The 15,417-nt window shown below is 53.5% G+C and overlaps 6 protein-coding genes across 6 annotated transcripts; 3 read left to right on the forward strand and 3 right to left on the reverse strand.

Moving 5' to 3' along the window:
- Positions 1-733: 733 nt before the first annotated feature.
- On the reverse strand, positions 734-2,669 carry BDP55DRAFT_230465 (DnaJ domain-containing protein). The gene is made up of 2 exons (XM_060566146.1): positions 1,477-2,669; positions 734-1,419 (listed from the first exon to the last, which is right to left on the reverse strand). Exons 1-2 carry the CDS (start codon positions 2,458-2,460, stop codon positions 826-828), a joined length of 1,578 nt encoding a protein of 525 aa, XP_060427048.1. The 5' UTR covers positions 2,461-2,669; the 3' UTR covers positions 734-825.
- Positions 2,670-3,398: 729 nt separating this feature from the next.
- Positions 3,399-4,319, forward strand: BDP55DRAFT_634287 (uncharacterized protein; the record flags this gene model as incomplete). Its single annotated transcript, XM_060572647.1, has 1 exon — positions 3,399-4,319. The coding sequence occupies one exon, from the start codon at positions 3,399-3,401 to the stop codon at positions 4,317-4,319; it is 921 nt and encodes a 306-aa protein (XP_060427049.1).
- Positions 4,320-4,429: 110 nt separating this feature from the next.
- Positions 4,430-7,699, reverse strand: BDP55DRAFT_634288 (vacuolar protein 14 C-terminal Fig4p binding-domain-containing protein; the record flags this gene model as incomplete). Its single annotated transcript, XM_060572648.1, has 9 exons — positions 4,430-4,793; positions 4,882-5,041; positions 5,089-5,168; positions 5,230-5,348; positions 5,390-6,297; positions 6,364-7,021; positions 7,106-7,273; positions 7,357-7,519; positions 7,632-7,699. 9 exons carry the CDS (start codon positions 7,697-7,699, stop codon positions 4,430-4,432), a joined length of 2,688 nt encoding a protein of 895 aa, XP_060427050.1.
- Positions 7,700-8,683: 984 nt separating this feature from the next.
- BDP55DRAFT_230598 (uncharacterized protein) lies at positions 8,684-9,534 on the forward strand. Its single transcript, XM_060566147.1, has 3 exons — positions 8,684-8,743; positions 8,814-8,889; positions 8,944-9,534. Exons 2-3 carry the CDS (start codon positions 8,886-8,888, stop codon positions 9,345-9,347), a joined length of 408 nt encoding a protein of 135 aa, XP_060427051.1. The 5' UTR covers positions 8,684-8,743; positions 8,814-8,885; the 3' UTR covers positions 9,348-9,534.
- A 569-nt stretch (positions 9,535-10,103) lies between these two features.
- Positions 10,104-11,399, forward strand: BDP55DRAFT_230644 (uncharacterized protein). The gene is made up of 2 exons (XM_060566148.1): positions 10,104-10,319; positions 10,371-11,399. Exons 1-2 carry the CDS (start codon positions 10,290-10,292, stop codon positions 11,229-11,231), a joined length of 891 nt encoding a protein of 296 aa, XP_060427052.1. The 5' UTR covers positions 10,104-10,289; the 3' UTR covers positions 11,232-11,399.
- A 1,111-nt stretch (positions 11,400-12,510) lies between these two features.
- Positions 12,511-14,385, reverse strand: BDP55DRAFT_730795 (fatty acid desaturase; the record flags this gene model as incomplete). Its single annotated transcript, XM_060579738.1, has 2 exons — positions 12,511-14,032; positions 14,159-14,385. The coding sequence occupies 2 exons, from the start codon at positions 14,383-14,385 to the stop codon at positions 12,511-12,513; spliced, it is 1,749 nt and encodes a 582-aa protein (XP_060427053.1).
- Between the last annotated feature and the right edge of the window lie 1,032 nt (positions 14,386-15,417).

Raw genomic sequence — 15,417 nt, forward strand, 5'->3', positions numbered from 1 at the left:
ACCAGCAATTCCGGCGAGTAATACTCTTCCTCTGCTAGGTAGTGACGTGAGGAATGATGCTCGCAGTCTTCCGAGCGGGGTCTATTTGGTGCTGGGGATCCGGTGGTTTGGCAAAATGCAACGTTTGAAAGGATACTCAACATGTTGGCGTCAGAAAATGACGGACTTGCCTGGAGTTGGTATGCTCACGGACGGATTTATAGAAACTAATCTGACATGCCGTCCCTCACTCTTCTCTACATGTGCTAAGTTAAGTCATTGACACGTCTTCATCTGTGTCCCTGTGGGAGCAATGCCAGCAATGGACCAACACTGCAACTCCCGAAACCCCAGTCTGATCATCTGAATCACTGTTTGTAAAGGGGCCAACGAGAATAGCAATAAAAATCGAATAGCAATGGACTGCCGTCTTAGTATTCGTCAAGTGTCCAACTTGCTCTCATGAGGGGAGAGGATTCGTACTGGGTTCAAGCCCGAACAGCCAGGATACTGACAGCAAGCGTATACGTTTTGGTTTTCGGCGCGAAGCAAAGAAGTATCACCAAGTCTCGTTGCCAACTTGAACGTGTTTATTGGCACATTGTGTTTATTTCTGACACCACAGACTATGGTATCGACTCCAGGAGAGAAGCTTGCGATTGACTGGCTTCTTGCCTCCTAGCTCGGAGCCGTTTGCCCCGTCTCAAACTACGAATGACGATAAAATGTAATATTGGCCGTCGAGTGAGGCCCCGTGAAACTCCAGGCTTTGACCTATTAAACTCCTTGATTCAGATGCTGCGCTCTCTTCGAGTCTGTCCCAATGCGTCACAACCCCCATCCTCTTTAGAAGGGGAAGCCGCCACCGCCGCCTCCTCCACCAAACTTGAAGTGGAATTGCTGGCCGCCGCCGCCGCCGCCGCCCTGCTGGTACATGAACGGGTGCCCGCCACCGAAGGGGTTACCCTGGAACGGGCTGCCCTGCTGCTCCTGGTTGTTCGGGTCGTCGCCGCGGTCGAAGCGTTCACGGAGCTCGGGGCTGCTGAGGATCTCGTACGCCTCGTTGATGGATGCCATCTTCTTCTCCGCAGCCTCTTTGGAGAGTCCTTGCTTGGCGGCCTTGTCGGGGTGGTGGACCTTGGAGAGCTTGCGGTAGGCCTGCTTGATCTGGCGGTCGTCGGCGTCGTGGGATACACCGAGCACCTTGTAGTAGTCCTTTGTCTTGCTCCGCTTCAGTGCGATCTGGGCCTTTTGCATGAGGGGTTGGACGACGTCGTTCTTGTCTGGACGGATCTTGCTAGCCTCCTCGAAGGACCTGATGGCCGCCTCGAACTCTTCTCCCTCCATCATGACCTTGGCGCGGTACAGCAAGCCGTAGAACGATTGGTCGTTGAGGGCGAAGGCCTCCTCGCAGTATTGTTTGGCTTTCTTGCCGTTCATCTACGACGGTTGTTAGCCAATCCAAATGCAGTTTCTTCCAATGTACGTTGTACTTACGTCGTAGTAGCCCTGGCACGCCATTTCTGCCACCTGGATGTAAAGCGATGACTGGGCGCCAGGGGGAATAGTGCTGTCGGCGCGCAGTTCCTCGACTTGGTTCTTGATGTCAGTGATCAATCCGGTGTCGTCGGCAGAGTCGATGAGTAGCTTGACACCGGTCATGGGTTGGTTCTTCTCGAAAGCCTTATTGACCCTGTTCAGGGTCTTCTCAATGGCCTTTTGTTGCTTCAGGAGCTTCCTACAGGGCTTCGAATCGGGGTCGGAGTGCAGGCACTTCCGCGTCTGGGCCATACCGTTCTGGAGATCACCGAGTCCGTAAAAGGTGATGGCGGCGATCTTGATGTGCGGCGTCGTGTCTCCCGGCCTCATCTGCAGTACGTGGTGCAGATCGCTCATGCCCTCCTCGACCTCACCCCGCTGGAAACGGCAGCGCGACCTCATCTCACGCAGGGAAATGGCCCGGTTGGCGGTCATGATGGCCTGGCCGGCATGTCCCACGCAGGCTTCCCAGTCGCCGCTCTTCTCGGCTGCCGCAGCGAGGTGGGCAGCGCCCTGGGCCTCGTCGAGGGCAGCGAGCTCAGCAGAGGCGGGGTCCTTTTTGGCCAGTTTGTACTGCTCTCTTGCGCCGTCCCAGTCTGCAATCTTGGACTTGATCTTGGCCAGCTGTACGTGGGCACCCTCGAAGCCGGGCTTGAGTGACAGGACCTTGTTGAAGTCTTCGGTTGCCTGGCTCGTACGGCCGAGGGAGAGGTAGGTTGTCGCGCGCTTGAATAGCGTCAAGTAGTTGGAGGGGTCGCGGGCGACGGCGGCATCGTAGTAGACAAGTGCATCGGAAGTCTGGCCCTTCGACAGGTGAGCTTGAGCGGTGGTCAGGAGGGACGACACGGGGGTATCGGAGGGTATCTGGTCGGCAGATATGGCGAGAGCAGGCGTCGAGAGCAAACTGGCTGCGAAAGCCAGGGCGCAAAGGCGGACGTACATGGCTGGCGCCAGGTGATTGCGAAGAACGAGTGAAGAGAAATCAGTTGCTCGGAGCCAAGTGTGAGTGTAGGAGTAAGTGGACAGATTTCGAAGGAAAGGAGAGAGAAAACGACCCAGGCTCAAGAAGAGAGTGGGGGAGGAATGAAGGGGGGGGTATAAAGAGAGTGAGGAAATTGGAAAAGTTGTCCTCAAAAGAAGCCAAGTAATACGGATGGGATGAAAGCTACATATGACCACATCAAGCTAAGGTTGTGGGGCAAGTACTCCTTAACGGGCTGACAGTGACAAGCCTCCTTCGTGTCCTTATTCCGAAGATGTTATACAATGTTTACAAGTACACAAACACCCATCGGCTATTCTTACAGCCAGAATTGTCTTGGGCAATTGGCTAACCATGGCAAGATAATACCAAGTTCTAGAAGAGAACACGAATCCTATTTTTTTTTTTCTTGAGGCTCTTCCGTAGACAATGCACAGCAAACAGGCAAACCGGAAAGCGCTCTACAATGGAGTTGCCACCCCTGGATGATCGAGTCGCAAACTCAATATTCCGTCAATGAATGCGACGGGGACTCTCACTTGGGAGACGCGCTGAAGTGTCCAGATTCCAGAAGTAGACACAACGGAGATCGGGCCCACTTGGCGTCTTTTTGCAGGGGTGTTGGCTGCACTTTGCCTGATTAGGCAGAGCTTTGTGCCTTACAGAGTACGTACCCTGCATCTCACTTGCATTGCTTCCTCTGAACCTACCCGGCGCCAATCAGTCGCGAGACAAAGCAACCAATGCACCTCAAATTCCTCGATAATCATAACAAGCAACAACGACAAAGATAGTTGTGGTTACTAGTCCGGTAAATCCACCGCCCATACCAAAGAGGAGTACCTTTACATCAGTGTCTCTACATGAGAGAGACAGCTGAACCTCACCGCACCGCAACATGGCTCATCTTCCACCCACAACCGCCATCTTCTCACCCTCGATAGCCCGCATCGCCGCCTCTACCGCCAAAGACTGGAGCTATGTTGATAGCTGGCTCACCTCAAAATATCAGGGCCGCTCCGTCCCGCCTTTCGAGCGCAGTCCCGAAACCCTCAAAGCCCTCCTCGCCCTGGCTAATACCAACGAAGCCGCGGATGAAGAGCGTGAACTAGTCACTCGAGCCGAGGCCGCCGCCCTCCAGGAGCTGAGCATCGCCCAAGACCGCTCCGAAACCCAGTCAGATCTCCCGACCTCGGCCACCGTCCGGGAGAGGATCCTCGGCACCGTCCAGGATCACCTTACGCGTGAAGGACGCACCGCGCTGAATTCACTGGCTACCTTGTCATGTCAACTCTCCGTAGCCCACCCGGATGCCGAGAGTATTGGCCGTTCTATGATTGCTCTGCATGCCGAAGCCTCGGAGCTAGAACAGATGCGCGTTCGGGTGCACATTCTCCAAAAGCACATTGAGCGAGAGGCTGCCATGGCTAACGAGATGCTGCGCACCTTGAAAAGTGACGACTACAAGCCCGTCGCTGACCTGGCCCGGCAGAATTTGGACATGCAGAGGAGGATCAAGGCCATGGCCGCGCGCATCCCCGAACTCAAGGACCGCATGGCTACTCTCAACCAATCTCCAGCTGCCTCCCATCCTACCATCGAAAAGGTTGCTCAAGATGAGGCCGACTTTCTTGACCTCCTTGCCCAAAAGAAGGGTCTGGATGCCGAAGTCGGCCAGTTCTCGGCTCTCCCCGATGATGTTAGGACAGCCCGGGCTGAGTTAGAGCATCTTCGCGCAGAAGTACGGGCCGTAGCACAGCACCGCGATGCCATATTCGAAGGGCTCGTTGAACGCGAAAGTCCCCGCAAAGGCCGTTGATGATTATGTTATTTCGTCTACAATACAGACACTTGCAAGCTCGCGCTTGCGTATGTTGGGGGTATTTGCACAATGATTCGCTAAAGGCCACAAGCCGTCTGCACCGGCCATTAGCCAGGTCGCTTTCCCCTGACTGCACCTCCCAGGTTCCTAATCTGCCGCATACCCAAACCTGATCTCTTGACCGCTGCTGGTGCAGGTGGAGGAGGGTCTTTGACAGGAACAGGTGGCCCGCTGGTATTGCGCGCCTCTTTTGCTCCCTTTGAGTCGAGGCCTTCTCCAAGCCGCAAATCCGCGACACCAAGGCTGCCTCGGCCTTCCTCAACGTCGCCAGAGTGTCTCTGGGCTCGGCGAGCCCTTTCCTGGACAGTGCGGAACTTCTCCAGTAGCTCGTTCCATCGAATGATGCTATCCTCTCTACTCTTGAGCCTATTCGGCCTGTCGTAGCTTGAGCTTGCCGTAGAGGGTGGATTGCTATGGGGTTAGAGTCAGCAGTTGTCATACAATCACGCCTTGAAGTTGCCTGTGTTCTCAGGGAGAGGTACGGCCTGGTGGCACTTACACTTTGGGGGCAATGTGGAGGTACCCGATTGAACTGACTGCGTTCAAGCGATTCTTTAGGGCGGCAAAAGCCGAGGATTGGGGGAGGAGCATCAAAAGGCCGTACAGGCATTTGTACAAGTGAGGAAATTTCTCAGGCTCAAGAAGCTGCAGTCGGAGGTCTTTTGGCCGTTAGCTGGAGTGACAACGTGGGCCATTGCAAACTTACAAGTGAATACAGGAGATTCTATCAACTGCACCAGCTTGTCAATCTGGATAAGAATGTTCACCGTCATCTCCAGCTCGGCGCTGTCACCGTCTCATTAGCCCACAGTGATCGTAATAAATCTGCGACGAACTCGAGACTCACAAAATTTGCAGAAGGTTATACGCCTGCTCGTAAGCCTGGGCCAACAGGCAGAGGGAAAAGGTTGCGACGGCGTTGTGGCACCACGAGCGGAACAGCGCGACAAAGAAAGTTTGTCCGTCCTGTATATCGTTCGTCAGCAAAGTAATCGAAATAGGAGAACCGGGAATCTTGCCTTCGATTCCAAATTCCGAAGTCGCTTGCGCAGTTCCGACAGCTCCGGAGCAGTAATTAGGTTGTTGTTCAGATTCTGCACCATTATGCTAGCAAACTCGACATCTTCCTCCTTTTCGATACAGTCTGCGAGTGTACGGTAGATCCTCTCTGCGCTCAGGCTCACGCAAAGCTGGCGGATGATCAGGTTTCCTCGTGTCTCAAGCAGTTTTCTGTCAGTAGCAAACAGCTGCAATAAGTTGACCATGAAATTTGAAAAGTAATCGTCTTCGCTGTTGCGAGAGATCTGTGACAGCAGCTGTAGATCTTTCGTGACAACAGTTTCAGCTGGATCAGAGAGCGTCTTAAGCAAGGCAGGGAAAGTTCCGTCATTAAAGGCGAGAACTTTCCTAGGGGCCTTCCTATGAAGCATTATCAACCACGTCAAGGCCGCAACACGAGTTGCCTCGTGGTCATTGAGGAACAACAGTGTCAAAGCATTCACGGCTGCGGCGTAGTCCAAATCTACTTGGGGATGGTTATTTGTTAACGGTGCAACCGGCGTCGAGAGAGAACGATTGTGCCCCTGGGCTGGGGTTGGGCTCCGCATTTCGAGGTCCCGCGAACTAGAAAGGGAAGCTCGTGCACTAGATGGCCCCTCCTGTCGTTCGCCAGATAATGGGATGCGTGACATGGACTGAGAGGCGCCACCTATCTCAGGCTCGTCAGAGAGGGAGACGACATAGTCCATCAGGCCGGCATTGACGCGTGCGGCAGCTTGGCGTATGGATTCAACACCACTGGCCATAGCAGGTAGCATGTGAGCCAGGACCTTTGGAGTGAAAGGTAGTACCTCTTCGGGGCAAATATCCAAGAACTCGACTATCCATCGCAGCGACTCCAAGAGAGAGTCCTCCTCTATCACACAAAGAGTCAGCTGTAGTTCGCACTAGGCTCTAGGGCGGAGTGAAATGCAAGCCTTACCAAGGGGAGAGTCCAGAGTGGCGGTTAGTATCTCGAGAATTTTTCGGTAGTTGATTTGGACATCTTGTCCTGGTACCCAGTCTTCCTCGCCGCTGCTATCATCGTCGTCGGATTGTGAGTCAACCTCATCACCCTCTTCCGGGCCGATTTGGAGACTCCCCGAATCTACCGACTCTTCGCGTTTTCGTTTTCCGCCTTCGCGCGACTTTTTGCTCTCAGCGATGCCCTTCTTGATCCTAGATATCCTCTTAATCTCGCTGAGAAACTTGTCGAGGCAGGCTCTAGTTGCAACGTGAACATCTCTATTGGGGTCACTCAGAAACCTGAGCAAGCCACCGAGGAAGTCGGGAAGAAATGTGACGAGTTCCAAGTCAGGAATAGAGTCGAGCAATGTAATCCAGCCAACTAAGAATTGGCGGGTAAAAGGGTTGATGACCCAGATGCGCTCCTGGAGGAGTGGGATGAATCGGCGTAAGGAAAAGGCGGTAGGAGGGGCAGCGCGTTCTTCAAGTTCATCCTTATCGCTAAGCTCCTGCTGATCCAACTCTCCCTCAAGGACGGACACGTACGACGCAGCCGATTCAGAGACAATGTCTTTGATCAGTCGGTCGAGCAGTTCGGCACCGTTTTTGACGGATAACTCAGAGTCGGCTCCCAGCTGTGTATATAGTCAGGTCAGAACTCCGGGCGAAGGGGGACGCTGGGGTGGTGTATTTTTGTCTTTGACGTCGAGTGTACTAACCTTGCAGAGGGCGTCGAAGATGTCATTAAAGTATATCAAGATCTCCCCCTTGGCGACCTTGGCAATATTGTACATGGCCTCACAGGCATAGTATCTGACTCTCGCATCTTGATCAGTGAAGCATGCTAGCACTGGCGGAACGATCTTCTCGAGATAGCGGGGTAGTTCCTATGATGTCAAATCAGCCACAAAGGTCCAGGCCAAGAATAGTGATCACAGCCATTTCATGAAAGGTGCATGTTGGCACATACGTGACCGAGGGCGATGGCAGCTGCGGCCAGGCCTATCAAGCCTCCATTTCGAGCATGGGGTTGATGCACCGCATAGGCGAACTCATTGCAGAGTTGCTCGAGGATTGCTTGGACTCTTGGGTAGTCTCTAGTAACGACTAGCTCTCGGATGACTCGTTCGAGCCTAGAGCGAGTTTGAAATGCAAAGAGTCAGCCACGAGTGAAGAGCATGAGATGAGATGAGATGAGATGAAGTGAATGAGAATAAGGGGAGTGCTGGGGATGGTAAGGCGTACTCGAGTGCGCCAACCTTGCGCTTGTCATAGAGCTTATCGTTTAAAGCTCTCTGGATGCTGACTTCCATGTTTGGTGGCGAGGTCGAGACAGCAACGACGGGATCATGTCCCGGAACGTTGGCGCAGGACCTTGTGTGAGATGAGTCGGTGACAGTCCAAGTGAGGTCAGGTAGGTACAACTGTCGGTAGTCCGCGTTGGGTTGAAATGGTGGAGAAGGATACGGATAAGATGACAGGAGCCAATCGAGATGCAAGCAGTAAGGTCCTGGAGTGAGCTGGGTTCACTTTCGGGTCACAGTGGCAGGATCGATATGTTTAGTGGCAAGTGTCGGGGACTTGGAACTCGGAAGCCGTCACTGAAGAAAACTAAACAAGTTAGGAGTTGCAGATGGAGAGGATGACGAGATCTCCCAAGGTGCCGCGTTGCAGTGTGATGTCGCGATAGGCGCGCTGAAGTGAGGCTGCAGCCGGGTTAAGAGCAAATAGAAGCAGCCGAGACAAGCAAGAAGCAGGCTTTGGGACCGTGGGACGTCAAAGAAAGAGGCGGGTGCAGGCGGCAGGCGGAGGTATGTGGCGTCACTGGCGACCTGAAGGATGAACAATTGGATGGAACCCACCTCAAGCCCCAGGCACGGTAAGGTAAGAAAACAGGCACGCCGCACGACAGGGCACCCACTGGCACCCTCTGGCATCCTACACAATATGAATACCACAGTAACGTAAGTACTCATGGGATGTACCTTTTTCCGTTTCCTTGAACCCAAAGCGCCTGCACCTCAGGCAAGGTGCCAAGGGTTTTACCGAATCTACTTCCAGATCTTGTTTCCGCGCCTCAGAACAGTTACTCTCGATACTGCCAGCCATTGCCTTTCACACATCAGGGTAATTTATGTCAAGTACAAATACATGAGTCGCAGGAAGCTGCATCGGAATAAAGCCCCTCCTGGGTGCCTTGAGGTAAGCGCGAACCTCAGCAAAGCATCACAGGCTCACCGAACCTTGGGGGAAACAGCAATCTCCAGCGACTGAGCGCAGCGTGGCTTACTATAGTGGAGACAACCAAGGTATCAGAGTATGGAGTTGGAATCTACTTATCCTGCCGCCTCAATAGAGTAAGGTACCCATTTCTAGGATTCAGGATGCCATTGCGACAATGGAACGTGGTTGACGTGAGACAACAAGTTAGGTAGCGGGGTAACTACCTTACAGTACAAAGCAAGTACTCCGTAAGGTGGGCAGACATCGCTCATCGTAATGGGTCAGAGATATATACCGCCACGACTTTGATCCTTGAATCTAACTGAAATCCAAGCGCCGAGGCAACTTCTTTATCTCTGGACAGGAATCTCTACAAACTTTGAGGCAGCTTTGTTCCAACCCGCAATATTCAACAGAGAGTGTAATCTCGGCCACGGTACAAAGTATCAATCCTTGTTATCGCGTCTCTTCCCTGCTCCTCCAAGAGACAAACATTTTGATTCTTTCTTTTTCAACCCCCCCCGCCTCGTCGCTCGCCTCTCGCTTCTGCCCTTCGCTCCTAGAGTCCCAGCGACTTCCACTCCTATAGCTTCCGTTAGCCCCACCTTGTTTGCTCTGGTGTTTATGCTGGCGGCGAATACCATGTCTACTGCTTCAGTGAGTCAATGCTACCGAGCGGCTTCTGTCACCCATTCGTGGGTATCAGACCTCGACGGTAATACGCCGCGACAAAGGTAACTGGGTATTCAACATGCTTTCGGAACCCCATTGTACTATGAGAACGGTAGACTCCGCGAGAGGCACGAGAGGCACGAGAGGGCAAACGGTCCTCTCGTGAACCAATGTCATCCTATACCAACTGTCTGATCCTGGTACCCAAGCCAAGATCAAGGCGTTGATCTCAACCAGTCACCTTGGACGATTCTCCCCTAAAAATTCCAGTGGTTTGGGTCGGCCTGGCCAACTTCCATCTACCCCTGCCCTGCTCTCAACTTTCTGCTCGCCTCTTTCCTCCCTCCATCAGTCTCATCTCTGTCTTTTAAATCACAAGTTGGCACGGCAATATCACGCACGCAGATGAGTACTCAGAATAGATAAAATGACGGAATCCAATGGTATCCGAAACGTTGTGTTTAGTATCTACACGTTACGATACTCCTCCATTCTGTCTACACAAGAAAGACACCACCAAGCCCCTCACTCATCAACCTCGCCTTCCTCTTGAGCGCCACTATCGCCTTCCTGTTGACCGTCACCACTTGACTGGCCTCCTTGTTCGGCGTTACTCGACGAGCCTTCATTTTTAGCCTTAATAGCCTTGTCGAGCGCGGCCCTCGCTCGCTTCACAGCAGGGTCCTACCTTGTGTAAGCTGGCTGGCTTTGTGAGGGTAGCTGTAGCTGAACAAGTAGCTATTCCAAACACTTACATGCGGGCCTAGGCTCGCTCTGAGTCGCTTATATGCTGCCTCATCCATTGGTGTCTTCTTCTTCTTCTTCTTTTGGTTTTGGTTTTCGTCCGGCATGGTCGAAAGCTTTGAGAGCTGTGTTTAGAAAGTCTCGACTCCTTTTGATTTCCCCGTTGTTCAGTCGGGAAAGACTCGCTCGAATTGCTCGTTAGCTTCGCCAACTCATCCTCGACTATTCGTCTGGTTGACGGACTCACATGTTGCTCAAAGCTGGATGGCGGCCAGGGATTACGTATTGGCTGTGGTAGGACACCTAAAGAAGTTGCAGAGATAAGGTTGACTGTGAGATCTGCAGATGCTAACGAGAGCACTACTGAAAATCCAAGTTCGTCTCGGGCATGATGCAGGGCAAATGCAATACCTTAAATACATTTCACGACCTGCGCCTCAACTGTCCGTCAACAAAGCATTCGAGAAACTGCATACCACCGCATCCTTGGGCTTCGACCGGCAGCTGCCTACCTTTGGCCCCCCTGTTCATGTTCAAGAGCTGTTCAAGAGCTGCTCAGGAGGTGCTGTTCAAGAGTACCCGTTCAAGAGTATCTGTTCAGGATTTGCTGTCCAGGAGCTTTTCAGCCCCCTCCCCTACAGCCGTGCCCAAAAATGTGGCTGCAGGCGCCCAACAGACTGTCAGATCCAGACCAGCCTCTCACCCAATCTAGAAAGCCGCCCATACTCATGTCTCGAAGGAGGTGGTGATGTGGCACCCATGATTCCAAAGGCCGTCTTGATTGCCGGGGATAGCCACTCTACAATACGGCTACCCAGGCACTACTTGGCCAACGGCCGTTACAAGACATACCTCATGTTGCGTCTACGCTTTTCCTTCTCTTGCGAGTGCTTCCGGGAGTACGGGGAGCCGGGCTGGCCTCCGAAGTTGACCGTTCCGTGTCACCCCGAAGCCCGGCGTTTCGAGCACCTCCTTCTCTCCCCTCCGCCGCTGTTCAATATTCGTTTGCTATCACTTGTGGCACAAGTCCCCCTTTGCTTTCTCTTTAGGACCTCTCATCGACTTGCCATGGAAACTGTTTGGGTTGCTTTATGGATACTTAGCTTCTGTACCACCATTTCTCGTCTCATGGTCATTGGCCGGTTTCAAGGAGGATGGTCGGAGATGAGAAAGACCTGGGTTCGTACGCTGATCAAGGAGATATGACAGTCCAACGCGTTAAAGGCCCTGTTGGTCTTAGCATGTTCACTGTCCATGGCACTGGGACTGTAAACTCGTACAAGGAAACGGAGATCGGAGGGTGGACCAGGATTTCCCGCCCGGGTCGGTATAGAAGACGGGTGCCCGCTGCTTGGCGTTATTGCTTATTCCAATGTTACGTGGTGTGTCTGCACCGTACTCTGTACTCTGTACTCTGGAATTGGACCACCCTAGCTCTTATGTTGTCTCCTGGGACCCTCTGTGCCTTTCCGTATCCTCTGCCTTCCCCCTTCTCTCTTCTTAGTTTGCTTGAGAGCTGTTGAATCCCTATTAAAGTGGCTTGAACCGGGTTGTGTTCCGATATGGCGTAAAATCTCTTACGGCCAGCAGCCTCATTGATTCACAGATCGTGCATATTTCAGGGTCAGGACATCCGACCGGACCGTGAATCACAGATCGGAAAAGGAGGCGTTTTCATGTGTGCCATGGTAAGGTAGAGAAGTATGCAGGAGGGGGGGCAAGGTTGAGATGATTAAACAATATGTTTCTGTCTTGCGACATGGCCCGTTAAGACCCTACGATCGCGCCTCTAAGCCGTCCCGTTACTCCGTATCCCAATATGAGGGTAGTCTGCAAGCCTATGGTTGCACCGTCCCAACTTCCAACGTTCATTGGTCCATGAGGAAACCGGGGAGCAAGGAGAGAATCCCACGCCGGTTGAAGGTTGGCTGACAACATTAAATTTGCTGTCTCTCCCTTTCCTCTACTCCCCCTTTCCCCGCGTACAGAGGAGAAAAGGCGAGGAAAAAGAAACAAAGCAAACCATGAAAGTGGGCGATGGTTGGTTAAGGCACAGCCAGAACCTCGGAAGTCGTCTCGAGGCCCCGGGGGAGGGAGCGGCGGCTCAAGGGGACTCAGGCGACGATGTACAGATCGGGCAACCCGATCATGCGGTCTGTTGCATATGTTCGTCACATCATATGCATGCACCCTCATTTTCACACACACAGATTTCAATATCATATCAGATCGATTCGTTTTCCAGATATTATTGTAGCCTATCTTGGCTTGGGCGCCACAGGCCACATGGTTGGTATGCACGTATGCATTTCTACGCTCCCCCTCACCTCACCCCCTAATCCCCCAGTCGCGAGTAGACTCATTCGCTTGCTCTCTCCACCACAAGAGAATTATGTTGAAAAGTACATTATGCAACCAGATGACGAACAGGGGACCAGCTCTTGTGAGATTAAGATGCGAGACCGAAACGGCCAACCGGATTCCATCAGTGACCGTGACCGCCGTTCTGGATGTGGTCCGCCGCGACCTTTTGGCATTTTGCCAAGATGGCCGCCTGCCTGGACACCTCGGCCAGCCGACCTATCACGTCCTTGTTACCGTCGACAAAGCCGTAGAGGGCGTATGGAATGCCCACATCGTTGCAAAAGTCCTGCACGAGCCGCTGCGTCTTGCGCAGATTGTGGCGTGGGATGCGCGGGTACATGTGGTGGACGACCTGGAACTGCAAGCCGCCGTGGAAGAAGTCGAGCCAGGTCGGGCAGTCGACGTCCATGGTCGTCCTTAACATCTTTTGCGGGAACGACTCGTGGGGGCCGAGGTCCGCGGTGCTCATGGCGAAGTGGGAGAGCGTGATCTGGACGTGCAGCGGGGCCTGGAACATGTGGCTGATGATGACGAAGACGAAGCGGTCCCAGTTGGTGGGGATGGACTTGTACACGATGCCGTAGCCGAACCAGATCCAGAAGAAGACCTGGCCGGCCATCTCGAGCCAGCGGTGCCACCAGGCGATACCCTTCTTTGGACCGCGGCCCATGATGAGGTGGTCCCAGGAGAGTCTGTACAGGTTAAAGCGGCCAAAGAGCATAATGGGATAGTAGAGATACGACTGTGCCTTCAGGAACAGCTTCGCGGCGAAGTCGTACTCCATTACACGCTCGTAGTAGGTCGACGTCAAGTTACCGAGGAAACGGTGGGAGACGGCGAAGAAGGGCAGATGCTCGATATCGGGGTCATGCTCGGGAGAATTCGTAACAATGTGGTGGACGTTGTGGTTCCGCTTCCACCATCCAATGGACAGCCCGCCCATGAAGTCGGCAATGAAAATGCCAATACACGTGTCGACGTGAAAGTTGTGAGTGATGCCCATATGCCCGGCATCGTGAGCGGTAAAGACGAGCTGGTGCCAGAAACAGCCCAGACAAGCTGCACTCGGGAAGTACCAGCCCCATCGCAGAAACGTCAGCATGCCGACGAAGAGGAGTGTATACCGTGATACCTCGATGGCATAGGCACGATAGTCGCAGTCGTAAAGCCCCTCAGCCTTGATACGCTTGTCGAGCAGCCTGTACTTTCGCACGATGTCCGACTGCGTCTCGTCGTCCAGGGCAGGGTACTTGTCGAGGTCGAGACGGATCTGCTTCCGCGTCTCGGAGTCGAGGAAGGCAGTACCGTTCATCTCCTTGTCGTCATGGCCATCGTCGATTACTGACGTAGCGGAAGAACCATGGGCCGAGTTTGGGCTCGGCGCGGCACCGTGTCTATGGCGGACTTGGTTCTGGGCGGTGTCAAATACGGGCGAGGCTTCTCGTGAGCTGATATCGCTGGGCGATGAGGCGCCAAAGAAGCGCAGTGCGTCGTCGTCTTCGGCAGGGTCAAACTCCGAGCCGCCCTGCTCGATGGCTCTGAATTTGCCTCCCTGGATGGGCGGCACAAAATTCCTCCAGTGGCCCTCGATTCTTCCGATACGATACCGAGCCATCTGTGCCTTGGCTTCCGGGGAATGCAGTCTGCCGTATTGCAAGGCATTGATAAGTCAACGTAATTTCTCGTTCTCGTTCTCTTCCTCGGCCTTTTCCCAACTCGCGACGGAGAGGATCTGGTGGGAGTTGGAAGAGGAACAGGGGTGCGCTTACACGGTGACCTCGTCGGTGGCATCCCGACCGACCATGTGCTGGATAGCCTTGTCGCCGCCAGGGTGGTATGCCAACCACCCATCCAACTTGACGACGAAATCGTCAACTATTGTGACAGTTCTGCCTTGTGCGATTAAATCTTCAATCTCGCGGCGCGACATGAGCGGGTACTCCCTCGTCCTCTTTGGCTGCTTCCCACCAGATGCTGTCCCCGCGGAGGTAGCCATTGCGCCTGCGGCTTCGACGCGACCGCGTTCAACGTTTTGTCGTTGGAATTGGGTTTGGCTGTCGGTTGCAAAGCTGCAAAAGTAAAAGAAGCTTGGGACGGGGGGTGGCTAGAGCAAGTCCTGTAACCCCAATGGAACGAACGAAATTGGAGTTCTTGAAGAAGAAAGGCAGATACCGGGAATAAAAGAATGGGAAAAGTGGTGTGCTTTGGAGGGGTGGCTGGCGGCAGAGAAGAACAACTGAGGTAATCGGAACGTGGGAAGGGATGCTGCAGCTTTGGTTCGCCGAAGCTCACCGCATCTTGTTGATCCGGCCGTCAAAGGTACACCTGGACCGTACATCAAGGTATTAGACGGTACCTCCAGTGGGCGCGTACCTCAACGTAAGCTATCAATGGTAAGTAGTGGGCCTTACACTCTCACAGAAAAAGTCGTGTCCTTTCTAATTCAGCTAAGGAAAGCTTGAGATGCTTTTAGTGCTTCCAAACTCATCCACCTACGCGGTTCAGATACCGGTACTTGAGTGTAAGTGGGAGTCAGGACAGGGAGTCAACATGTTGGAGGGGCTCTGCGCGGGCTCTGCGCCGGGATCCGCGGCGAAAACCCATCCCGCTCTGTAATACCTCCACCATCTTAGGCCTAGGGCACGCTGTCCATCCATGCGCCCTTGAACAACCTTGCCGTAGCTGCGCAGGTACCTCACCTCACACCAAGGCCACTAATCGGGTGATCGGGGGCCGCTCGAGTCCGCTGGCCGTTGCAAATAGACAGCCACAGCCACATTCCTCCCAAGACAAATCGTTCGAGAAACATCGCTGAAAAGTTCCACCATAGCGTGTTTCTAGTTGTCTCGGCTCACCCTCTGCCTGTGCCTGCGCTTCAATTACCCCATTTCTCGTTCTAGTATATACGTGTACAGATAGGCTCTCAGCATCGATCACGATGAACTTGGCTGGGTAAATTGAGTTGCTCGCCTCTCTCTTGAATTGCTCTCACTTGCTCCCATCGCAACCACATTTGGCCTTTTCTCAT

Source organism: Colletotrichum godetiae, assembly GCF_030913485.1.
Source record: "Colletotrichum godetiae strain CBS 193.32 chromosome Unknown BDP55scaffold_33, whole genome shotgun sequence".
Lineage (NCBI taxonomy): Eukaryota > Fungi > Ascomycota > Sordariomycetes > Glomerellales > Glomerellaceae > Colletotrichum > Colletotrichum godetiae.